The sequence below is a fragment of the Phyllobates terribilis genome, unplaced genomic scaffold (genome assembly GCF_046119375.1).
Source record: "Phyllobates terribilis strain yellow unplaced genomic scaffold, ASM4611937v1 Scaffold_3__8_contigs__length_932513732, whole genome shotgun sequence".
NCBI lineage: Eukaryota > Metazoa > Chordata > Amphibia > Anura > Dendrobatidae > Phyllobates > Phyllobates terribilis.
This window is the reverse complement of record NW_027362763.1, coordinates 101,802,582-101,828,271: the sequence shown is the minus strand read 5'-3', so window position 1 is coordinate 101,828,271 and position 25,690 is coordinate 101,802,582. Positions and strand designations below refer to the sequence as shown.

The window sequence follows — 25,690 nt, the reverse complement described above, 5'->3', positions numbered from 1 at the left end:
TGTGATTGGTTGAGGGTAACGGTCGGTGTCGGCGCGCTCTAGTGACGTAGTAATAGGGCGACTGTCAACGTTTTTTGGAGGATGTTTAGGAAACCGAATCGTAATCTGCGGGCCCGGAGAGCGGCGTCCAGCGAGGAAGAGGAGGAGGAGCGGGGGAAGGTGGAGCGGCCGAAGAGACCCGGCGGGAGAGGCCTGACGTGCGGGACCAAGAGGAGGGAGAAGGCGGCGGAGGAGCCGGACAGTGACGGGCAGCAGTCAGCGGGCGAGGACGACACGGTCACTGCAGCTCCGGAGCCTGAGGCGGCCTCCACCCGGGCGGCCGGAACCCACAGCGCCCTGAGCTTCAGCGGGGAGAAGGAAGGTGAGGATGTGCGCAGGCCCGGCCGTATCTATGGCAACCTTAAAGGGATAGGACACTGGCGAACACTATTTATATATATATATATATATATATATATATATATATATATATATATATATATATATATATATTTATTACAGGGCGGTGTGTATATAAAGGAGCGTGTGCCGTATACTGGACTGTGTGTGAATAATAAGGGGGCGTGGGCCGTATACAGGACGGTGTGTGAATAATAAGGGGACGTGGGCCGTATACAGGACGCTGTGTACATAAGGGGGCGTGGGCCGTATACGGGACGGTGTGTACATAAGGGGGCGTGGGCCGTATACAGGACGCTGTGTACATAAGGGGGCGTGGGCCGTATACAGGACGCTGTGTACATAAGGGGGCGTGGGCCGTATACGGGACGGTGTGTACATAAGGGGGCGTGGGCCGTATACGGGACGGTGTGTACATAAGGGGGCGTGGGCCGTATACGGGACGGTGTGTACATAAGGGGGCGTGGGCCGTATACGGGACGGTGTGTACATAAGGGGGCGTGGGCCGTATACGGGACGGTGTGTACATAAGGGGGCGTGGGCCGTATACGGGACGGTGTGTACATAAGGGGGCGTGGGCCGTATACGGGACGGTGTGTACATAAGGGGGCGTGGGCCGTATACGGGACGGTGTGTACATAAGGGGGCGTGGGCCGTATACGGGACGGTGTGTACATAAGGGGGCGTGGGCCGTATACGGGACGGTGTGTACATAAGGGGGCGTGGGCCGTATACGGGACGGTGTGTACATAAGGGGGCGTGGGCCGTATACGGGACGGTGTGTACATAAGGGGGCGTGGGCCGTATACGGGACGGTGTGTACATAAGGGGGCGTGGGCCGTATACGGGACGGTGTGTACATAAGGGGGCGTGGGCCGTATACGGGACGGTGTGTACATAAGGGGGCGTGGGCCGTATACGGGACGGTGTGTACATAAGGGGGCGTGGGCCGTATACGGGACGGTGTGTACATAAGGGGGCGTGGGCCGTATACGGGACGGTGTGTACATAAGGGGGCGTGGGCCGTATACGGGACGGTGTGTACATAAGGGGGCGTGGGCCGTATACGGGACGGTGTGTACATAAGGGGGCGTGGGCCGTATACGGGACGCTGTGTACATAAGGGGGCGAGGGCCGTATACGGGACGGTGTGTACATAAGGGGGCGTGGGCCGTATACGGGACGGTGTGTACATAAGGGGGCGTGGGCCGTATACGGGACGGTGTGTACATAAGGGGGCGTGGGCCGTATACGGGACGGTGTGTACATAAGGGGGCGTGGGCCGTATACGGGACGGTGTGTACACAAGGGGGCGTGGGCCGTATACGGGACGGTGTGTACACAAGGGGGCGTGGGCCGTATACGGGACGGTGTGTACACAAGGGGGCGTGGGCCGTATACGGGACGGTGTGTACACAAGGGGGCGTGGGCCGTATACGGGACGGTGTGTACATAAGGGGGCGTGGGCCGTATACGGGACGGTGTGTACACAAGGGGGCGTGGGCCGTATGCGGGACGGTGTGTGAATAATAAGGGGACGTGGGCCGTATACAGGACGGTATGTACACAAGGGGGCGTGGGCCGCATACAACCTCAGTCCACACCTTGTTCTGGTTTGGGTGGGAGACACTCAGTGGAGGGTCTTTATATATTGCAGGTTTATGTTCCATTTTCCTATCAGGATTTGCAGACTTCTAATGATGAGAACACAAAAAAGTGCACAAGAGTGAGTCTGCACTGCTGACTGCCGCCCTGCTCGGGACACTGTACGGACCCCCGTTCTTTACTACTCACATTTTTACCTTTCTTTTGCCTTTTAATTACAGGTGAAGATGTTTCCTTTAGGATCAGGAAGCCGGCGGTTAACGCCGTCATATTCCGAGTGCAGAAAAAGGCAGACGACGCCGAGCAGAGAAGCGATCCTCAAGAAAAAGGTGGGAACTGCGGAACGGAAGCTAAAAATAATGAATCCTGAAAATGGATGTTAAAGTGATGGAATGGATGTGTTTCATGTAATGATAGTGAAATATACTGAATTTTTCAGACTATAAGACCCACCAGACCATAAGATGCACCCCAAGTTTAGAGGAGGAAAATAAGAGAATTTTTTTTTTAACCTGTTATCAGGATCAGGCAATGCAGGGATCACAGGTGCGTCTTACAGTCTGAATTTAGCTTACCTGGGGGTGGAGCGAGGTCACATTTACGTCATTTGACAGCAGGAGTGGGGCGATGCTCAGGGCCCTGGGCTGGGAGGAGGGGGTGTCCCGGCAGTGTTGGGCAGGAACGGTGGATCTAAATCTGTACATGTGCCGACAACCGGCTTCTGAAGCCCACTGTGAGGTCAATGTTCACAGCGGGGACTCCACTCCTGCCTCGCACCAATGGGACACCCCCCTCCTAGCCCTGAGCCCGCAGCATCACCCAACTCCTGCTGCCGCCAGCTTCCTGCAGCAGGGACCCTGCTCCTTTCTCCTGTGACCCCGCTCCACCGCTGCCACTCTCGGGGTAAGCTACATTCGAACTATAAGACGCACCCCTATTTTCTTCCCAATTTTTTTAGGGGGAAGTGCGTTTTACAGCTTGAAAAATACGGTACTCCCCCCCCCCCCATGTGATGTACACCGCACATATGATCTATTCATTAAGAGAATGGATTTTCAGGATCCAGGGCAGTGTTCAGGGAGCTCTGACATTCGCCCGCTCCCTGATGGCATCTGCGGCTCTTCTTGATCTCCTGGGCTGGCACGGTGTCATCATCGCAGTTCTTTTTATCGGGAGCAGAATATTCAGGATTTGTTGTAGACCTCACATCGGCATCCTGACAATCAGTAAACTAAATATAATGATCGAAATACAGGAGCGGACGGCAGTTCAGAGTCAGGACGAAGTGAGAAAGAAAATGTGGATCTTTCAGAGAAGGAAGAATATTCCAGCCCTGCAAGCAGCAGCCCGGCGTCATGTCCTGCACGTCACAACACGTCAGCGGCAGGTCAGTCAGGACACTTATCATTTTATACAAATCTTCTTTTTGATATTTTCCTCTATTTTTTGTTATACAAAGTGCACGGTATCTGTCCTGACATTTCCATTTTCTTGTAACCCAGTATCATTAACTATTAGGTAACGTAATACTTTGCTTTGTACTGATGATACAGAACCAGTGCATCATCAAAAAGTTAATTTATTTCAGTTCTTCAATACAAAAAGTGAAACTTCTATATTATATAGAGTCAATACAAACAGAGTGATCTATTTCAAGTGTTTATTTCTGTTAATGTTGATGATTATGGCTTACAGCCAATGAAAACACAACAGTCATTATCTCAGTAAATTAAAATAATTAACCAAAAAACCTGCAAAGGCTTCCTAAGCGTTTAAACAGGTCCCTTAGTCTGTTTCAGTAGGCTCCACAATCATGGGGAAGACTGATGACTTCACAGATGTCCAGAAGGCAGTCATTGACACACTCCACAAGGTCCTAGAGTTCCAATTTTCATTTGGAAATCAAGGTCCCAGAGTCTGGAGGAAGAGTGGAGAGGCCACAATCCAAGCTGCTTGAGGTCTAGTGTGAAGTTTCCACAATCAGTGATGGTTTGGGGAGCCATGTCATCTGCTGGTGTAGGTCCTCTGTGTTCTAATCAAGAGCAAAGTCAGCGCAGCCGTCTACCAGGAGATTTTAGAGCACTTCATGCTTCCCTCTGCCGACAAGCTTTATGGAGATGGAAATGTCATTCTCCAGCAGGACTTGGCCCCTGTCCACACGGCCAAAAGTACCAATACCTGGTGTAAAAACAACAGTATCACTGTGATTGATTGGCAGCAAACTCGCCTGACCTTAACCCCATAGAGAATCTATTATAGAGAATCTATGGGGTATTGTCAAGAGGAAGATGAGAGACACCAGACCCAACAATGCAGACAAGCTGAAGGCTGCTATCAAAGCAACCTGGGCTTCCATAACACCTCAGCAGGGCCACAGGCTGATCGCCTCCATGCCACATTGCCGCATTGATGCAGTAATTGATGCAAAAAGAGCCCTGACCAAGTATAGAGTGCATTTACTGAACATACATTTCAGTAGGACAACATTTCGGATTTTAAAAACATTTTTCTAGCTGTTGTTATAAAGTATTCTAATTTACTGAGATAATGACTTTTGTGTTTTCCTTGGCTGTAAGCCATAATCATCAACATTAACAGAAATAAACACTTGAAATAGATCACTCTGTGTGTAATGACTTTATATAATATAGGAGTTTCACTTTTTGTATTGAAGAACTGAAATAAATTAACTTTTTGATGATATTCTAATTTAGTGAGATGCACCTGTATCTATTTGGACCGGACAACCCCTTTAAATTTTGCAACTTTTTAAAGCTTTCACTCCAGTATTTTGTCGTCAAAGCTTTGATGCGTCGGGGTATTTGACTCTATTTCCCACCACCACGTTCTAGATCTCTGCTTGCTGTCAGTCAGGGAGAACATTCTTGTTCACATCCTAAGGCTGAACATCTCTACACATCCAATACGTCACAGTTGTAGACGATCCTCTGATATATTCGTGTGAGGGAGGGGGGGAGGTGGAGACCTCAGAAGTGAGAAATATTAGGTCTGTGCAGGTGTAAAGGATAATGGTCCTCTGTACTGATGCTGAGAAGGGAGAACTGAATAACTGTTCCGTGATAGAGATATTATTATTCATGATCTTATTAATAAGTGAAATTAATATACAAGTTCATGACCAGGTGTTATTGACATTTTGTCCAGCGCAGATGAAATCCCCGATGCTAAGCAGATCCGAGCAGCGCGCACACGGAGAAGACTGGCCCGAGCTCAGGGGGATTACATGGCGCTCGATGTCTCCCATGAACGGTCAGACTCCAGCCTGTCAGAAAGTGACAGTGAGCTCGACGATCACGAGAAGAGGATCAAATTTGCTCCAGGGGTGAAAACCCTCAAAGAGCAGATGGCCGAGGAAGCGTGTAAGATTCTTCTGTCCCATTAGATACATTTGCACTTTTTTTTTCTTCTTTTCTTTAAATGTGACATATTATGGTCTTTTTATTGATGCCGCAGGGAGAAGGTCGGGCCTCTCTTTTCCCTGGAACTTCCAAAACTCCAGGAAAAATGTCATTAATATGTAGCAACAGATTAGATACTTCCCATCTCACTATCCAGCTCATATTGCTTAGTCTAATAATCGGAGAACTGATTGTCCCCCTTTTTGTTTCATTTCCAGCCTCCGGTAGCGATTCAGATAGCGTCGATGAAGAAGAGGATGACATTCAGGACAAGTGGGAGGAGCAACAGATTAGAAAAGCTATCAGGCGTCCACTGGTCTGTATAAATGATGAAGTCTGGTGAAGGAGCTGCAGTCCCATTGGTGTCACCCCTGTACCAAGACCTTTTTAGAGCATATAGATAGCAAAAGGGAATCCCCTGTTCAGAATTGTCATAGCTCAGCTCTCTGGAGAACCCGGTGCAATGTTGGTTACCCATGTAATTGTGGCTGCTGCAGGAAAGTGTGATTACATACAGCCGTGGATCTGCTGGATTTACTGAACGTTCACTACTCCGTGCAAAATCTGCGGCAGTAATGAACTTTCTGTTGACAGTAAGGGATCAGTTGGGACCTTGTAGATGAGACTTTTTGGGTTAGGCAAATGCATCCAGTTAGTTGGCATATGGGTGACCATTATTGGCCCCCTAATCCAACCAGAATGACATTATCTTTTATTATCAGTGTGCTTGGTGTTGAAGGCAGGGGCGTAATTACTAAAGGTGCAGGGGTTGTAATTGTACCTGGGCCCTGAAGCCTAAGGGGCCCAAAAAGTCCCTTTGGCCTATATGAAAAGACCAATACTATTAAAGACTTGCAATAATCAGGGGCCCCATTGGAGCTTTTGCATTGAGGCCCATGAGCTTCAAGTTACAACACTGGTTAAAGGGGGCAAGATGATGAGAATAAATGTGAGTCTATCTATTATCTATCTCTCTAATTTTTTTATTTACCTGTTTGCTATAGACTTTGGACGGGGATCTGTTGCACGGACAGAGCCCCCCTCGCGTGAAAAAGCACGTTAAACCCAAGTTTTCTACACCACTGGTGACCGTGGAGGATATTAGAAAAAGGCTGACAGCAAGGTAATGGCACAGGTTGATCTGAATGGTACAAGAAGTTTTACACTGCATCCCATTGAATAGACATTGGGACCCTGCAAAGTAAGGGTGACCTAAAGGATCTTTCAAAGTTTTGTTAAAAAAAAAAAAGATTCCAGGAACTAAATCCTGTTTTTTGTATCATATGAAGTTTGATCATTTGCTTCCTGTATCAATTCTTTGTTTTTCGAGATCTCTGCTTGCTTTCTTTAACCCCTTCACAATATATGACGCACACTTACGTCCTATGCCGGCTCCATAAATTTCCCCCACGTGATTGCTGATTTAATTAGCCATCATCTGCCTCTAAGAGCCGTGGTGGAGTGTCAAGTCTCTTTTATCAAGTGCCGACAGGCAGCGCTCGTCCTTCACGCTTCCATGGGATGTGATTGCAGGGTGCCAATCGATTGCCATGACAGCTGAAGACCCCCGTCGCATGCGATTGCTAAGGGACATGGATGGCGCTGACCTCAGATGTGGATATGAAGTCTTTTTATTTTAATGCGCCCCTCCTCCCTTCTGAGTATTAACAGGGTGGTTCTCCAGTAATGGACAATCCTGTTAAATACAGGTTTAAAAATCTGTTGTTCTCATATTCTAGATTCACCAGTCACATTAATGAGACGCTCACGTAGACTGATTTTATCCACTGGGGCCGCGCACGTGCCGGTCGTGCCATACAGCTGACACCTGAGACAAACTGCTGGGATCGGAGTTCATTCTGTTTGCAACAGTTTAAAGGGGTTCTCCACTACTCGGACAACCCTTATTTAAATGCTATATTCTCCAGTGTAACATAAAAATAACAAATCCTCAAAACATGTCCATATCCCCAAGTGATTAAACAATGTACATTATAAAGCAGCGGGGGCTCCTCTTACTCTTAATCCCATTCTCCCTTATATCCAGAATGGCCTCCATCGAAGAGGTGCACAGAGCTCACGTCTTGGACAGCGAAAAATACTCCCATGATCTCGAAAATGCCAAGAACACACTTCAGAAGCTCGAGACGTCATCGAGCGAAAAAAGCTACAAGTTCTTCAAGGAGATGAAAGTTTACGTGGAGAACTTTGTGGATTGCCTCAATGAAAAAGTAAGAATGTTCACCGCAATTGCTGCTGTGGTGATAAACTTCACTCCTGTATTATGCTGACGCTTGTACAATGTCTTCACTAGATAGAAGAGATTTCTCAGCTGGAGCTGGAGATGTCTCAGATACTGGAAGGTCACAGCAGCACTTTGCTGAAGCGCAGACAGGACGACCTCCGAGCCGAATCTGCTGCAGTCCAGAGATGTGCCGGTGGGCTTGTAAATATAAATATGTGACTCCTCACATCATAGACGCTGATCACTGACTGTGTCTCTTACTTTCAGGGTCCAGTAAGGTAGACGAGGCGGCTGCAGATGAGGAAGTGACGAGGCGCCTGCAGGACATGGAGCTAAGAAGGTGACATATCAGTGCCACGTTACATTGGGGGGCACCAGGGCAAACATTGCTAGTCCTCCTTTCCCCAAAATATCAGGTGTAAGCAATTTCCATTCCCCATCTCGCTCATAATGCAGAGGATGTAAGAAAGCAAACAATATCTTCAAAGGAAGCTCACCTTTTTCTTAGTGCTTGTGTTTTAGCCCTAATGTAACCTTGTAGAGGATTAGAAAAATATGGCTGTTTTTCCTTGAAAACAGTGTGAAACCTGTCTTTGCTTAGGTAGGCCTGCTGCTTGTTTCCTTAAGGCCCCGTCACACTTAGCGACGCTGCAACGATCCCGACAATGATATGACCTGTCAGGGATCGTTGCTTCGTCGCTATGTGGTCGCTGGTGAGCTGTCAAACAGGCAGGCTCACCAACGATCAGGGGAGCAGCGACATCGTGGAAAGAATCTTTTCACGATGTCCTGCTCCTGGTTACCAGCCTGCTCCTGAAGCAGGAGCAGGCTGGTAACCATGATAAACATCGGGTTACTAGGGGCACACGCGCACCTAGTAACCCGTTGTTTATCATGGTTACCACTCTGCTACAGTGAGCGGGAGGTTACCGCTCACTTTAACAGGCTCTTAACCATGATCAACAACGGGTTACTAGGTGCGCGTGTGCCCCTAGTAACCCGATGTTTACCATGGTTACCAGCCTGATCGCTGCTCCCGCTGGTCACACACAGCGATGTGTGCTGACCAGCGGGAGGGCAGTGACCAAAAAATGGTCCAGGACACTTTGCAGCAATCAGCGACCTCACAGCAGGGGCCTGATCGTTGCAAAGTGTCACACATAGCGACATCGCTGGTGAGGTCGCTGTTGCGTCACCAAAACCGTGACACAGCAGCAATCTCGCTAGCGAGCTCGCTATGTGAGACGGGGGCTTTAAAGGGATCCTATCCTATCGCATCACACTGTTTATCTGCAAACATAGGTTTAATCTGCAGGTAAATAGCGTTCGAAAGGTGCACGGCTCCTGGGAGAAAATGAACTTTGTTTCTCCTGGTAGGCAGCCGGGCAGCATGAGAACACTATTAATCTGTAGATTAACCCTATATCTGCAGGTAAATAGGGCTATCCAACAGGACAGGTTCCCTTTAAAGGGGTATTTCCACTTTTGAATGTAATGCCCTATCCAGCCATTCCAGGAATGGGGCTCTGGCTCACAAAGACAGGCCTGTCTGAATGCAACAGGGTGCACATGCTCGCCCACTGCTCTGCTTGTTTTCCATGGGACTGCCTGAAAAAGTGGAGAACCGCACTTAGCTTCCACCATACTCCCACAATTTCTCATACGGTGTACGGAGCGATGGACACCCCCAATCTATTCTGATACCTCTGACTTATGGGTAGGAACATTCATGTCCACCTTTTGTATTCATTCTCAACCTGGATGCATCAGCCACCATGCTAGATGGCACTGAGGTCAGTGAATCCCTCTTCTGGAGGTAGATGCGGATCCCACCTCCTGGAGCCAAACATAACACTTTATGGCATAATACCTGTAAGGCCGGAATATCTCCTAAAGTGGCTCTGAACATGGCGACAACCACGAAACTTTGAATGCGAAACGTAATGAGTCAGTTATTGTCTGTGACTTGGGTATGATTCCAATAAATTTTCCTTTAATGTCCAGCAGCGATTCTCCAGCTCACAAACCTAAATCAGATCTATTTTATCTTGTGCAGAACTAGAAGACGGCAGAAACGTGAGGATTCTGGTCACAAACACCACAGCGAAGGAACGTCTAGTGACGACGAGCTGCTGCCCGATCAAGAACGGGAATACCGGCAAAACCGAGGTAATCCAGGCTGGGAAAGACGCATCCCTGTGTATGTGCACGCTCACCAAGAAAGCCATCAATGACTGCTGCCACAATGCCAATCCTATTCTACTTCACTGACAGCTCGACTCTGCTGCATCTGTGTAAAGAGCTGATGTCTGTTCAGGTGTAAGGCTCAGAGCTGTCTCGAAGGAGATGTTCACAACAGATATATGGATCTCAGATAGATATTTTATATATTATATTATGAGTGTGCATTTTACAATCCTGGTGTTGGATTACAGGTTTATATACCCCTATACTGATGGGGACAGTGATAATGATGTCTGTAAAGTGCTATGGCATTAATGACCATATATAAACAGGCAGATATAATAAATAGAAAAAAAGCATTTTAAAAAATGTAAAAATTTCAATTTCCCCTCCCCCGTTTTATTTTCCAATACAAGAATTAAGAAAATAACTATATTCAGCAACACCACATTGGCAAAAGTTTGTTCTCGTAAAATATGAAATAATGTAATGGTTGCCATGTTTAAATTGTGTTTAGTCATTGTGCAGAAATTGGTGACAAAAGCCACATTTTATACATGTAATTTATTTACAAAGAGCTCTCTATTTTTTTTCCATCATTTAAAGAGATTTCCAGGACTTAGTTCTTGGGTCCATAGTGATGTGGAAATCTATATCGAATGTTTTAGGACAAACTCAAAAGGTTTCACAGGTTTGTCAGTTTTGAACAAATCAGGGAGTCGGTTGATCGGAGCCAAGAGCACACAACCAGTTCTGTCTGTGTACAAGGCTTGTCTGCTCTCAGATGCCCAGTCACAAGTCTTTATCCTAACAACAGAGATATGAAAAGAGGAGTGTCATTACAGGCTTTACATCACCTAATGTTACAGATATTTTAATTGGGGGAAAAAAAGCATTTAACTTAGAAACAACAAAATCGTAAATTATGAAACCTGATGCAGATGTCCTTGAAACTAAAAGTTGTCCAATTAACTATACTTTTAAAAACAAGAGTAAGCTGAACACACACCTCTATATAATGCCCTGTGTTAATAATGATAATAATATTATTATTTATTCCATGGCGCTTTACATGTGAGAATGGGGTATACATACATGAACAATTACAATAATGTTGAACAACACGTGACGGCGACTGGTAGAGGAGGAACGAGGCCCCTGCCCGCGAGTTATAGCTTTTTATGAATAACACTCATAAAGCTAATATTAAAATACAAAATTATCAAAGATATATGAATTGTCTAAATAATAAAGTATAAAATGTTTACCATAACAATAGTAAAAAAAAAAGAAGCAGGTATTTGCTAACCTGCCTATTTGTACCTGTCTCTGTCTCAGAGCAGTCACTGACAGCTCCTTCTGATAATTGAGCTGCTGCACATCATCCGAGCAGCTCTTTCTCTTCCGGGCTGCTCTGTCAATTGGTCATAACTTCCGACACCCTGCTGATTGACAGCTGGCTTCCTGCAGTAAGGCAGCGGGGAGCTGGCTGTCAGTTAGCATGATGTCGGCAGTCACACCCCATCAACGGAGGGGATGAGAAGCCGCTGCTCTTGACAGCAGGACACTAGCGGAAGCCGCTGAATTGTCGGCAGGAGCTGCCTGTGACCTCACTGTGCCGGCAGAGATCGGCGCTGGACACAGCAGGCAGGTAGATAGCCGCTGCCCGTCTGTTAGTTCTTACACACATTGTTAGAGAAAAAAAAAATCCCAGATATTCCCTATAAATAAGGGAAAAAAACTATCCATAATAGGTCTGGCCTAAAGAATCCTGTTCCCAGGTAATTCTTACAGCGCAATGAACGCCCTAACAAAGAAACCCAATAAATTTTTACTCTTTTTTTGCTTCTTGTAACATTTCACTGTATTTGGATTATTTTTCGGTTTCACTAAATTATATGGTAAAATAAATAGTGCCATTCATAACTACAACGTATCTGGCATACAAGAAGCCCTCATACAGCCTATGTCAAAGGGTAGTTAAAAATGCCATGATCTTAGGAAGAAGAAGAAATAAGCACAGAAAAAAAAAATTGACTGCGGTTGGCAGAGGTTAAAGCGGTATTACCATCTCCAAGATCCTATCCCCAATATGTAGTAATATGTAGTAATAATAGCAGATACCTCCATTTAGAAATGTAGTATAGTTCTTCTGATTAGCTGTGTTGCTTACCCAATGTGCAGGGCATTGCAGTAGCTTAGGTATCCATGGTTACAACCAGTCATATAGTGACAGCTACTGGTCGTAACCATGGATACCTAAGCTACTGCAATGCCCTGTACATGCGGTATGCGACATAGCTAATCAGAAGAACTACTACATATCTAATTGGAGTGATTTGCTGATATTATTATTATTTATTATTATTATTATTATTATTATTATTATTATTATTATTATTATTATTATTATTACACCTACAACATATTAGAATAGGAACTTGGTGATGTGAATACCCCTTTATTGTTCCTGTCCAGTGTGAGTCATGAGTGTCAGGTAGTACATTTTGCCTTTTGAACAAAATTAAGAATAATGTTAATGTCTTCCTTCTGCAGAGGATCTCCTCCTCCTGGGTAAACCCATCTTTGAAGACGTCCATGAGGATTTCTGCCGGATCAAAAACATCCTGTCGAAATTTCATGAGTGGAGGGATCGGTACCCCGAGACGTATTACGATGCTTACATCAGTCTATGTATTCCCAAGCTGCTGAGCCCTCTGGTGCGGACGGAGTTAATAGGCTGGAATCCTCTGCAGGTAGTGAAGCATTTACCACAATGTATGTAGGAAGACGTCTGTGTGGGTCCGATTACCGTAAGGCAAAACTCACACTGTGCCCTACCTGTTGCTGGGCCTCGGGGGAAGGAGCACGACACAGAAATAGAGAGAACACCACATATATGTTCATGCTCTGCCCCTGAGAATCTGCACTGGGCATAATGAAGTGTATCAGTGGTGGGATTTTTTAAAGAGAATCTGTCATTAACATCAAACCATGTATATGGGCTCGCAGGTCTTTGAAAACTAAATCCATCAACACCTTTATATATTTTATCTGTTGCTGCATTTCCCCAGGTTATTAGAACTTTAGTTCACATACAAATAAGGTTTTGAGTGCTCTGGGTGTGACTGAGCACGTTGCGAGCCTCCGCCCAGGAGCAGGCTCTTTATTAGGATTGATAGTTCCCGGTCTTCATTTCCTTGTGTGTCACCTGATGTCACACAGTGAGATGTCAATCAAGCTGAGGAGGCTGGGGCTGGGCGGAGGCTCGGGAAGGGCGGAGGCTGGGGCTGGGCGGAGGCTCGGGAAGGGCGGAGGCTCGGGAAGGGCGGAGGCTCGGGAAGGGCTCTCTCACACACAGAGCACTCACACCCTCATTTGCATATTAATTAAATCTCTAGTTAGCAGGATGTCTATGACCTCTTGGGCTTGATGTCTTTATATTCTTTCGTCTAGGACATCACACAGCTGGAGCCAATGTCATGGTATCGTGACACCGATGATTTCTGCTTCGGCCAAGATGAGCATGAAAATAACAAGGAAGGCGACCCGGATCATAAAGTGCTGACCGCTGTCATTGAGAAGACTGTGATTCCCAAAGTGTCAGGTGAGAAAATACTCAGGGCTGTATTCACAATTCTTCCAAAGTGTATCCGTCAACAAGCTTTTCCAAATAACAACCAGCAGAATAGTGAGTGCAGCTCTGGAGTATAATACAGGATGTAACTCAGGATCAGTACAGGATCAGTAATGTAATGTATGTGCACAGTGACTGCACCAGCAGAATAGTGAGTGCAGCTCTGGAGTATAATACAGGAGGTAACTCAGGATCAGTAATGTAATGTATGTACACAGTGACTGCACCAGCAGAATAGTGAGTGCAGCTCTGGAGTATAATACAGGATGTAACTCAGGATCAGTAATGTAATGTATGTGCACAGTGACTGCACCAGCAGAATAGTGAGTGCAGCTCTGGAGTATAATACAGGAGGTAACTCAGGATCAGTACAGGATCAGTAATGTAATGTATGTACACAGTGACTGCACCAGCAGAATAGTGAGTGCAGCTCTGGAGTATAATATAGGATGTAACTCAGGATCAGTAATGTAATGTATGTACACAGTGACTGCACCAGCAGAATAGGGAGTGCAGCTCTGGAGTATAATACAGGATGTAACTCAGGATCCGTACAGAATTACAGAATCCGTAATGTAATGTATGTACACAGTGACTGCACCAGCAGAATAGGGAGTGCAGCTCTGGGGTATAATACAGGATGTAACTCAGGATCAGTACAGGATCAGTAATGTAATGTATGTACACAGTGACTGCACCAGCAGAATAGTGAGTGCAGCTCTGGAGTATAATACAGGATGTAAGTCAGGATCAGTAATGTAATGTATGTACACAGTGACTGCACCAGCAGAATAGTGAGTGCAGCTCTGGAGTATAATACAGGATGTAACTCAGGATCAGTAATGTAATGTATGTACACAGTGACTGCACCAGCAGAATAGTGAGTGCAGCTCTGGAGTATAATACAGGATGTAACTCAGGATCAGTACAGGATCAGTAATGTAATGTATGTACACAGTGACTGCACCAGCAGAATAGTGAGTGCAGCTCTGGAGTATAATACAGGATGTAATTGGCGTTCGGCTTGTTGTGTGTATATACCTGATATGGGGGAATTAGATCACCACTTGGGACAGTGACTGATGTGAGAGCGTGATCTGCTCTGCACAGATTGGTGCTATATGTATGTGTGATATATTCAGGCTTTGTGTAATTGCTATATGTATTTCAGGACTTGTAGATCATGTGTGGGATCCTATGTCCTCTGCTCAGACTGGTAGACTGGTGCATTTCTGCAAGACACATGTCCTGGGAGATGAGAAAAGCAAATCTGTGCAGGTGAGATGATGGGAATGATCCGTGTAATCCCTGCAATGTGGATCAGAAGAAACAGTCAGTATAGAAGGTCGTCTGCAGCAATGCCGTCCTGTGCGCACCCAGAACGATCCTCTGCTAATGCGCTTAAAGGCGGTGTCCACTTCTGATGTGTCACGGACCTGATTTTGTGGCACTTACTGATATATTAGTATTCCAGGTTCTCCTCTTCCTTCCACACAGCCATCATGTCCTCACAATGGCTGCTGATGGGGTGCACATGACAACTGGAGAGCTGTGACGGAGGAGAACCTGTGTGGTGCATGTGGCAGTGCCGGTGTGCGGCCCAGTCATGTGAACAGTGCTCTTATTAGTCCTGTTCCTGGATGGGATGTCCTGGACGTCAGTAAATGATACGTATATGTGGGTTGGTGATTGTTTGGATTGTGGTGTATCATTGTAGTTCTCTCTTTTAGGATCTTGTCGGTTGTCTGGTTTCAAGAATAAAGAAAGTCATAGAAGACGATGTATTTATTCCACTGTACCCCAAAAGGTAGGAGCAGATCACTTCTAGATCTAAGGAAACTTTCATATGAGGGGTCTTCCTGGGATATAATATAGTGGGGGCTGACGCACATCTGGTAGAGGCTGTGGCCTTTATTACAGCTCTCTGCTTATAATTTCTACTCGTGATTGGGGCTGAGCTGTAATATCCAATGCGACCAGAAGTGCAGAGCTGGGCCGGTAACCACAGAACGGGACATGGCGCTCGCTGGAGTGCAGAGCTGGGCCGGTAACCACAGAACGGGACATGGCGCTCGCTGGAGTGCAGAGCTGGGCCGGTAACCACAGAACGGGACATGGCGCTCGCTGGAGTGCAGAGCTGGGCCGGTAACCACAGAACGGGACATGGCGCTCGCTGGAGTGCAGAGCTGGGCCGGTAACCACAGAACGGGACATGGCGTTCGCTGGAGTGCAGAGCTGGGCCGGTAACCACAGAACGGGACATGGCGTTCGCTGGAGTGCAGAGCTGGGCCGGTAACCACAGAACGGGACATGGCGTTCGCTGGAGTGCAGAGCTGGGCCGGTAACAACAGAACGGGACATGGCGCTCGCTGGAGTGCAGAGCTGGGCCTGTAACCACAGAACGGGACATGGTGCTCGCTGGAGTGCAGAGCTGGGCCGGTAACCACAGAACGGGACATGGCGTTCGCTGGAGTTCTGTGCTGGGCCGGTAACCACAGAACGGGACATGGCGCTCGCTGGAGTGCAGAGCTGGGCCGGTAACCACAGAACGGGACATGGCGCTCGCTGGAGTGCAGAGCTGGGCCGGTAACCACAGAACGGGACATAACGCTCGCTGGAGTGCAGAGCTGGGCCGGTAACTACAGAACGGGACATGGCGCTCGCTGGAGTGCAGAGCTGGGCCGGTAACCACAGAACGGGACATGGCGCTCGCTGGAGTGCAGAGCTGGGCCGGTAACCACAGAACGGGACATGGCGCTCGCTGGAGTGCAGAGCAGAGAATTAGGGAGCATGTGAGAGACATTGGTACAATGAGGACTGTGGCCGACACGACATTATTAAAGACTGTCGCGTCATTTTAATATATACCATGAAAGTAATCCCAAAACCTTCATGGTACGTGACATGGACATCATCCATATGTCACATTATTCCATTAATGCTTGTGATTGGGTGGATGAGTGACGATTCAGTCCTAGCTTAGCTGTTATGTCAGGATACAGGTTGCGACCATAGACCGAGCTTCAGTGTTTTTTGTTGTTACAGGTTATTGGAGGATAGGAATTCTCCACATTACAGATTTCAGGAGAGACGGTTCTGGTCGGCTGTGAAAGTAAGTTACCGTGTTATCGTCTACATGCAGCGTGTACGTTGAATGCTATGGACACCCTTTGACATGGGGAAAAAAACATTTCTGCATATGTTAGTGGCCACCTAAATTTGAGGCTGCAATCTTCTTTCCTTCATTCATTTTTAGACCCGTTCTATGAAGTTTGCAGTCTGGTTCACAATCTGGAAACAAAACTGAAACTTGGGAATGTCACTCCCAGTAATATAGGTTGGATGTGAGCTCTGTGTGTAATGGGGGATTGCTATCCTCACTAGCTCTTTTGTATTGCCACGGGAGAGATCCTTTCTATAGATCATGAGGGATCCTTTCTCTCTTGTTACAGACACTAAAGCAGAAAGTGATTTACTCTTCTTCGTCTACAGAGTTTGTCACGGCTGCGTTCTTTCCATGCTGATACATATCCTGAAGATTTCTCCCTCTTCCCCCTTGCAAAATGACTTGTATGTGCTGCTTTCCTCCTTGTCCACTGCCTGTGTGATCTGCCCACCCTTATAACTTGGATGCTTAACCTCCTTCCCACAGTTTCATCTGCTTTGTACAACCTTAGTGTCATCTCTAACAGATGGACAAGACCTGGTTGGTAGTGAGAGTCATGGCCTGAACCAGTGTGGTGGCAAATCTTAGGGTGAAACACGTGTTTGGGTTTGAGGTGGAGCTGGTGATCCCATAATGTCCTTAGTAGGAGGTGGGCAGTTTTAGATTGTTGGTTCCCCATCGCCTGTATATCACCCATATATCTGACTGTAACTTGCCTGAATAATGCATCTCTTGTAGCTCTCTAGCACTGTCTAGTTGTGATAGTCTTGTACTACTTTTGTTTCAATCTCACCGTTGTTTTTTGGGCTTTGTTTTTACTGCACAGTAAAATTGACTTGGAAACCTGTTCCTCCATGTCAGTACTATTATAACAGTACCGAACTTGTGTAATGTGGGTTTTTTTTTTCTATGGTAAAAAATATTTGGGTATTGTGAAAAAATAAACCTAGCCAGACAACCCCACAGAGAAAATAAATATGGTTTATTACTATGTTTATCTTCTACATCTTTGTATACACACTACTGTGTACATAAAATAGGAAGCATTGACAGTGCTTCCTCCTCCGGACCCAGGGTCATGTGATCACTGATTGTAGGTGGAGAGCAGGAGCTGCTGGGTTGTAAGAGACCCAGACAACTTTGCTGTACAGGCTGTAGGCAGAAATTCCCCTGTAACTGAGGCAAATATACGAGTCACAGGGAAAATCCGCAATAAAAAGAATGTAATAATATGTTAAAATACTGTATCCCCTCCAAAGGTCTTTTAAGACTTCATAGGGGCACAATATGTAAAATAAATGGAAAAATAAATAAAAAATTAAAAGAGAAAAAAAAATAATAAACTAAACTGAAAAGACACTACCAGTCTAAATCGCTTTTTCTAACCCTGCCCCCATTGAATTGTAAAAATGTCTAATATCTAAGCGTAATCTTTATGGAAAGGGGAGTACATTTTTAATTTTTTTTTTTTTAGTTGTCCATTTAAAGTAAAAAAAAAAAACTAAAAAAAAAATGTGAAAAATTAACACATTTTTCATATTTCTCCTTTTCTCCCCCAATATCGGAAAAAAATATATCAACATGACATAAAAATTAAGCCCTGTGTATCGAAAAACAAAAGGTTAATTAGTTGAATATCTGAATAAAACTGCGTGAGTCTGAATTGCAGTCAGGTGGTTCAGAACAGAGAAGATGGTGATCGGTGAGTACTTCAATGAGCGTCATAGACAGTCACTTTCCCCATATACTGTTGTACTGCAGTAAGAAGATTCGATCCAATGATCGCAGGCAAACCAGTCCCAAAAGGGGACTAAAAATTTACTTAAGAAAAGGGCACATAAACTGTATGCATGTATTATGACAAAAAAAGTGAAAAGTGCAAGCATATTTGATTTTGCTGAGTCCATAAGTCTGATGTGTAAAAATTAAAAAAAATATCTAAAAATTTGAAAAGCTAAAAATTTCTGTTTTTTTTTCTGTCATTGCAATCCCTCCCCCTTACTCCGAAAATAATCTGTAAAAAGTAATCAAAACATGTTATGTACCTTAACATGGTACCAATAAAAATGACGGCCCGCCACCCAAGAAACGAGCTCTTCCACAACTCTATCGACAGAAGAATGAAAAAAAATAAAAATTACTGGACCACAATCCACACTACACGGATTTGTAATTAGAAGGAAACAAAATCTGTTTCTGCCGTGATTCATCAAGTCGGGTGATTATCTCTCCGGTGTTGGGAGAAACTGAAAATTTTGCGACTTTTCCGAGCAGTTTACACCAGAATCTGGCGGAATTTCTTCTTTGAATCGGGGCCGTAGTGTTGTAATTCTAATTCTTGTTGCCGTTTTGTAGAACAGTGTTTTGTTGTTTCTTCTGGAAATGTAAGAGCAAATTGACAAGTGGGTGTTACCGTCCCTCTCGCCAATCAGACCTGTTGTACATGTCTTTAGCGGTAATGAGTTTCTGGTGTGATAGTAATTTGTCTATGCAGTTAGTGCCCGTTTTAGATGAGACCCGGCCGTCCTCCAGGATAAGAGGAGTTTTTTCTACATTTCTTCCATCGTTCTTTTTAGTTGTTTGGGAATATTCTACAATGGGACGGTTTCCTTCAGGAAGAAATCTTGCAGGAGCTCAGCCTGGACAAGCTGCTGAATCGCTACCTCCTCTTGGTTCTTCTCAACGCAGAGCCGGGCGCGGAGCTGGTGAACAAGTGTCACAAGGTAACATGCGGTGCCTGGCGCTCCTGTGTAGAGTAGATGAGCGGCCATGATGGGTAGGCTCTGTTCAAGGTCACATCATGTCCAAGGAGTAGTAGCGTTGAGCTGGACCTGCTGAGTAGATCTGTTGGACCATGGTCCAGTGGCCACCTCACTAGTCCAGAATCCTGGGAACCTTCTCTCCAGCTTCTTTCCTGATTAGTAGGTCCAGCCCAAAATCTTCTACGCACACATGTTGTCTCACCGTGGCCTACTAATCAGAAGAGTCACCGGGAAAGCTGCCAGGAAGGAGGAGGTTCACAGGGCTCTGATCTGGGGGCTTAGGACCGCCGAAGCCACTGGACCCGGGTCCTGCAATTGGGGACTTTCTGGTGGGTGCCCATCGAATGACCTTTTATAGCCCCACCTTAACAACACACTGTAGTCACCTTTCCCATAGCTGCACTGGCTGTATCCTACTAAGTTCTTCCTATGCTTAACTTATGTGCGGGGAGGAGGAAGGCGCGTCCTCGCCATGCGGCGGGGGTGTGGGGTGGAGGAAGGCGCATCATATCCATGTGGGGGCGGGTGGAGGAAGGCGCGTCATATCCATGTGGGGGCGGGTGGAGGAAGGCATGTCATGTCCATGTGGGGGCGGGTGGAGGAAGGCGAGTCGTATCCATGTGGGGGCGGGTGCAGGAAGGCGAGTCTTATCCATGTGGGGGCGGGTGGAGGAAGGCGAGTCTTATCCATGTGGGGGCGGGTGGAGGAAGGAGAGTCGTATCCATGTGGGGGCGGGTGGAGGAAGGCGCGTCATGTCCATGTGGGGTCTGGTGGAGGAAGGCGAGTCATATCCATGTGGGGGTGGGTGGAGAAAGGCGAGTCGTATCCATGTGGGGGCGGGTGGAAGAAGGCGCGTCGTATCCATGTGGGGTCGGGTGGAGGAAGGCGAGTCGTATCCATGTGGGGGCGGGTGGAGGAAGGCGAGTCATCTCCATGTGGGTGTAGGTGGAGGAAGGCGAGTCATGTCCATGTGGGGGCTGGTGGAGGAAGGCGCGTCGTATCCATGTGGGGGCGGGTGGAGGAAGGCGCGTCGTATCCTTGTGGGGGTGGGTGGAGGAAGGCGAGTCGTATCCATGTGGGGGCTGGTGGAGGAAGGCGAGTCATATCCATGTGGGGGCGGGTGGAGGAAGGCGAGTCGTATCCATGTGGGGGCGGGTGGAGGAAGGCGCATCATATCCATGTGGGGGCGGGTGGAGGAAGGCGCGTCGTATCCATGTGGGGGCGGGTGGAGGAAGGCGTGTCGTATCCATGTGGGGGCGGGTGGAGGAAGGCGAGTCGTATCCATGTGGGGGCGGGTGCAGGAAGGTGAGTTTTATCCATGTGGGGGCGGGTGGAGGAAGGCGCGTCATATCCATGTGGGGGCGGGTGGAGGAAGGCGCGTCATGTCCATGTGGGGGCGGGTGGAGGAAGGCGCGTCATGTCCATGTGGGGGCGGGTGGAGGAAGGCGCGTCATGTCCATGTGGGGGCGGGTGGAGGAAGGCGCGTCATGTCCATGTGGGGGCGGGTGGAGGAAGGCGAGTCGTATCCATGTGGGGGCGGGTGGAGGAAGGCGAGTCGTATCCATGCGGGGGCGGGTGGAGGAAGGCGAGTCATCTCCATGTGGGGGCGGGTGGAGGAAGGCGAGTCGTATCCATGTGGGGGCGGGTGGAGGAAGGCGAGTCGTATCCATGTGGGGGCGGGTGGAGGAAGGCGCGTCGTAGCCGTGCAGGGGCGGGTGGAGGAAGGCGCGTCGTAGCCGTGCAGGGGCGGGTGGAGGAAGGCGCGTCGTAGCCGTGCGGGGGCGGGTGGAGGAAGGCGCGTCATATCCATGTGGGGGCGGGTGGAGGAAGGCGAGTCTTAGCCATGTGGGGGCGGGTGGAGGAAGGCGAGTGGGCGGGTGGAGGAAGGCGCGTCATTGCCGTGCGGGGGCGGGTGGAGGAAGGCGCGTCGTATCCATGTGGGGGCGGGTGGAGGAAAGCGCGTCGTAGCCGTGCGGGGGTGGAAGCTGCTACTTGTGGGTCACTCAGTTTTCTTTCTCCGCAGATAGTCGAGTATCTACCTCTGAGCTGGTTTAAGGGTCTCGTCAGCGGTGCAACATTACCACGGCTGGGAAATTTAAGCAAACACTTGGTGAACTGCGTCCACGCGTTACACAAGCTAAATGACAGGTGAGTGACAGGAGGGGGCGCTGTGTTGTAGAGATGAGCAAATCTAAGGGCAGGAGCCTGGACCAGCGGCCACAACAGGAGCCCCGCCGACTGCCTGTTTCCTGCCGACAACCTCTGCTCGTCTCTTTCCAGCCTCAGGAGATATCTCTGCAGACAATATGTGTAACTGCTGATTGCTTAAACGTTAGTTGACATTGGGCTCACTGTCAGGATTTCCCTCTATTTCCAAAGTGAGTGGGCAATTGTGTGACCACAAGTACTGGGAGAGAAGCAGATGACATGAAATCCTATCCCTGAGGTCACAATCCTGACTGTGTGCACATTGAAAACTCTCTGACTGCAGATTGCTGAATCGTGACAGTGTCTGCTTGTGAAACCGCCTTTACAATTATTTTTGCAGGGAGGTTTTATTAAAAATTGGACACAGTTTGGCTTTTCAAGGCTCTTGTGAGCTGGTTCTGATGGGGAGTTTGTAATTCTTATCTGTCCTTTTCTGAGCTCCTCTCAGCTGATTCATGACCACATCAAAGATCAATTCTATTTTGATGTGGTCTTTGGTCCTAAATCAGCACAGAGGAATTATAAAACAAAAATAAAAAAGACAGATAAGGGTTACGAGCTCACTTACAGATTCTCAGTTTCCTCATTCTGCAATGAGAAAAGAAATATTAACTGTTAAAGCCAAATGGTGTAAGAGTTTTAATGAAACTTAATAGTAAAAATGTTTTTTTTTTTTTACCCAAAACACTTGCATATAAATAAATGTTGAAAGTGTTTATATCCTTTAAGGGAAGTTAGTGAACCCCTTTCCTCCCCTTCATAGACTGTCACCATTACGCTCTTCCTGTGATAAGTGGCTGTAATGTTCCTGTGATGGAGGGGGCTCACATATTACTCTGCTACAAGGAGCATGCTGAAGGGACAGATCCGACTCCTGGACAATGGGGGTGCTGTTTTTTTTAAGGAAAAATAAATGGCAGCCAAGTTTGTCTAATGTTCTGTCTTCTCGGGAATACCCTCCATGTACAGAGTTACTTAGCTGTCGTCTGCTCTTCCAGGGAAGGCATGGGGGCTCTTGTGTCTCTGCTGAGGAGGATCGGAGCCCAGAATCTGGCAGAGGGTGTTGTTGCACAGTACGGCATGGAGGGACGTAGCATCAGTGTATGACCGGAAGATTGGAGCGTCCAGCAATGTCTGTATCTCAGGGATCCGGCTCCTGTCATCACAAGATCACCACACACAACCTGGCCTTAACCAGCCCCACCGGTGTCACACGGCCATAATGTCACCCCTGTTAACATCCAGATTTTGGGGTTTGTTTGCACTTTTGAAAAGCAGGAAGAAATAGTAAATCTTTCCATAAGTGCAGAATTTCAGATTGTGAGCGTCTATGCTGAGATACGATCACTGGACAGCGGCGCTGTCCTGTCTCCATGTGGTCAACGGAAGCAGGACTTGCAAGCTTTGCGTGTGTGGGCTGGGATGAGGCGGACTCGCAGGCTTCATGTGGGCGGAGCTTAGGACTCGCAGGCTTCATGTGTGTGGGCAGAGCGTAGCAGGACTTGCAGGCTTAATGTGTGTGGGCGGAGCTTAGAAGGACTCAGGCTTCATGTGGGCGGAGCCTAGGACTCGCAGGCTTCATGTGTGTGGGCGGAGCGTAGCAGGACTTCCAGGCTTAATGTGTGTGGGCGGAGCTTAGAAGGACTCGCAGGCTTCGTGTGGGCGGAGCAGGACTCGCAGGCTTCGTGTGTGTGGGCGGAGCAGGACTCGCAGGCTTCGTGTGTGTGGGCGGAGCAGGACTCGCAGGCTTCGTGTGTGTGGGCGGAGCAGGACTCGCAGGCTTCGTGTGTGTGGGCGGAGCAGGACTCGCAGAGCGGAGCAGGACTCGCAGAGCGGAGCAGGACTCGCAGGCTTCGTGTGTGGGCGGAGCGTAGCAGGACTCGCAGGCTTCGTGTGTGGGCGGAGCGTAGCAGGACTCGCAGGCTTCGTGTGTGGGCGGAGCGTAGCATGACTCGCAGGCTTCGTGTGTGGGCGGAGCGTAGCAGGACTCACAGGCTTCGTGTGTGGGCGGAGCGTAGCAGGACTCACAGGCTTCGTGTGTGGGCGGAGCGTAGCAGGACTCGCAGGCTTCGTGTGTGGGCGGAGCGTAGCAGGACTCGCAGGCTTCGTGTGTGGGCGGAGCGTAGCATGACTCGCAGGCTTCGTGTGTGGGCGGAGCGTAGCAGGACTCACAGGCTTCGTGTGTGGGCGGAGCGTAGCAGGACTCGCAGGCTTCGTGTGTGGGCGGAGCGTAGCAGGACTCGCAGGCTTCGTGTGTGGGCGGAGCGTAGCAGGACTCGCAGGCTTCGTGTGTGTGGGCGGAGCAGGACTCGCAGGCTTTGTGTGTGTGGGCGGAGCAGGACTCGCAGGCTTCGTGTGTGTGGGCGGAGCAGGACTCGCAGGCTTCGTGTGTGTGGGCGGAGCAGGACTCGCAGGCTTCGTGTGTGTGGGCGGAGCAGGACTCGCAGGCTTCGTGTGTGTGGACGGAGCAGGACTCGCAGGCTTCGTGTGTGTGGGCGGAGCAGGACTCGCAGAGCGGAGCAGGACTCGCAGAGCGGAGCAGGACTCGCAAGCTTCGTGTGGGCGGAGCGTAGCAGGACTCGCAGGCTTCGTGTGTGGGCGGAGCGTAGCAGGACTCGCAGGCTTCGTGTGTGGGCGGAGCGTAGCAGGACTCGCAGGCTTCGTGTGTGGGCGGAGCATAGCAGGACTCGCAGGCTTCGTGTGTGGGTGGAGCGTAGCAGGACTCACAGGCTTCGTGTGTGGGCGGAGCGTAGCAGGACTCGCAGGCTTCGTGTGTGGGCGGAGCGTAGCAGGACTCGCAGGCTTCGTGTTGGCGGAGCGTAGCAGGACTCGCAGGCTTCGTGTGTGTGGGCGGAGCTTAGAAGGACTCAGGCTTCATGTGGGCGGAGCCTAGGACTCGCAGGCTTCATGTGTGTGGGCGGAGCCTAGCAGGACTTCCAGGCTTAATGTGTGTGGGCGGAGCTTAGAAGGACTCGCAGGCTTCGTGTGGGCGGAGCGGAGCAGGACTCGCAGGCTTCCTGTGTGTGCGGAGCGTAGCAGGACTCGCAGGCTTCGTGTGTGTGGGCGGAGCGGAGCAGGACTCGCAGGCTTCGTGTGTGTGGGCGGAGCGTAGCAGGACTCGCAGGCTTCATTTGGCCGGAGCTTAACAGGACTCGCAGGCTTTGTGCGTGTGGGCGGCAATAAGGAGGATACATATGTGTTTGTGGGCGGAGCTCAGCCGGACTTGTAGGCTGTGTGTGTTGTGCTCAGCAAGACTCGCCGGCTTGTGTGTGGGCGGAGCTCAGCAGTACTTGCGTGTAGGCGGAGCTAAGAAGGACTCTCAGGCTTTGTGTGGGCAGAGCTCAGCAGTACTTGTGTGTAGGCGGGGCTAAGAAGGACTTGCAGGCTTTGTGTGGGCGGAGCTCAGCTGTACTTGCATGTAGGCGGGGCTAAGGAGGACTCGCAGGCTTTGTGTGGGCCGAGCTCAGCTGTACTTGCATGTAGGCGGGGCTAAGGAGGACTCGCAGGCTTTCGTTGAGTTTTGTCAATAATAAAATGGCCTTTTACCTATATTGAATCGCTCCACAGAGCACAGTATATACCAGAGTGCGGCATCTCCCGCACTGTCCAGTACCACTCACATAGATCTGATGGGGTAAGATCTGATAGTTACAGGACCAATGGTGGAAGACAGAATTTAGGGATGTATGTCTTCTTATTTGTGATGGGTGCAGGAATGGACCCCTTCAGTTAAGCAAATACAACACTATCCACATCCTGTCTGATTGGAATATAAGTCTCAGCAATCATCAGTACCAGCAGCATCACAGCAGCAACTCTGGACCTGGATCCTTCATCATATCTCAGCACATGGAAGACTTCACATTATTAATGGACATTAGAGTACAATTCTTTGTTCTTTTGTTAAGTCTTCTTCGCACGTGGTCCCGCGACTGAGCACAATAAGATTTATTTATTATACTGGGTATTTTTTGTTCTTTGGACAATTTTTTTTTATTTTTTTTCTGGTATTTTTGTATCTTTTAATTCTACATTTGTAAAATAATAAATAATTTTATATATAAA

General features: G+C 48.3%; 1 protein-coding gene across 4 annotated transcripts; it reads left to right on the top strand.

The window, feature by feature from the left end:
• Window positions 1-25,690, top strand: LOC141258876 (intron Large complex component GCFC2-like). 4 transcript variants are annotated; one of them, XM_073674088.1, is made up of 18 exons: window positions 1-361; window positions 2,226-2,333; window positions 3,260-3,391; window positions 5,175-5,384; window positions 5,642-5,739; window positions 6,428-6,546; window positions 7,471-7,654; window positions 7,738-7,861; window positions 7,936-8,008; window positions 9,725-9,837; window positions 12,409-12,608; window positions 13,309-13,459; window positions 14,661-14,767; window positions 15,220-15,296; window positions 16,535-16,601; window positions 19,232-19,378; window positions 21,441-21,565; window positions 22,624-25,690. In XM_073674088.1, the coding sequence occupies exons 1-18, from the start codon at window positions 82-84 to the stop codon at window positions 22,730-22,732; spliced, it is 2,424 nt and encodes an 807-aa protein (XP_073530189.1). In that variant the 5' UTR covers window positions 1-81; the 3' UTR covers window positions 22,733-25,690. The 4 variants fall into 4 exon arrangements, 3 of the variants coding, with proteins under 3 accessions (XP_073530189.1, XP_073530188.1, XP_073530190.1); XM_073674087.1 differs by having other exon boundaries at window positions 16,535-16,634; XM_073674089.1 differs by lacking the exon at window positions 1-361 and having other exon boundaries at window positions 5,170-5,384; window positions 16,535-16,634.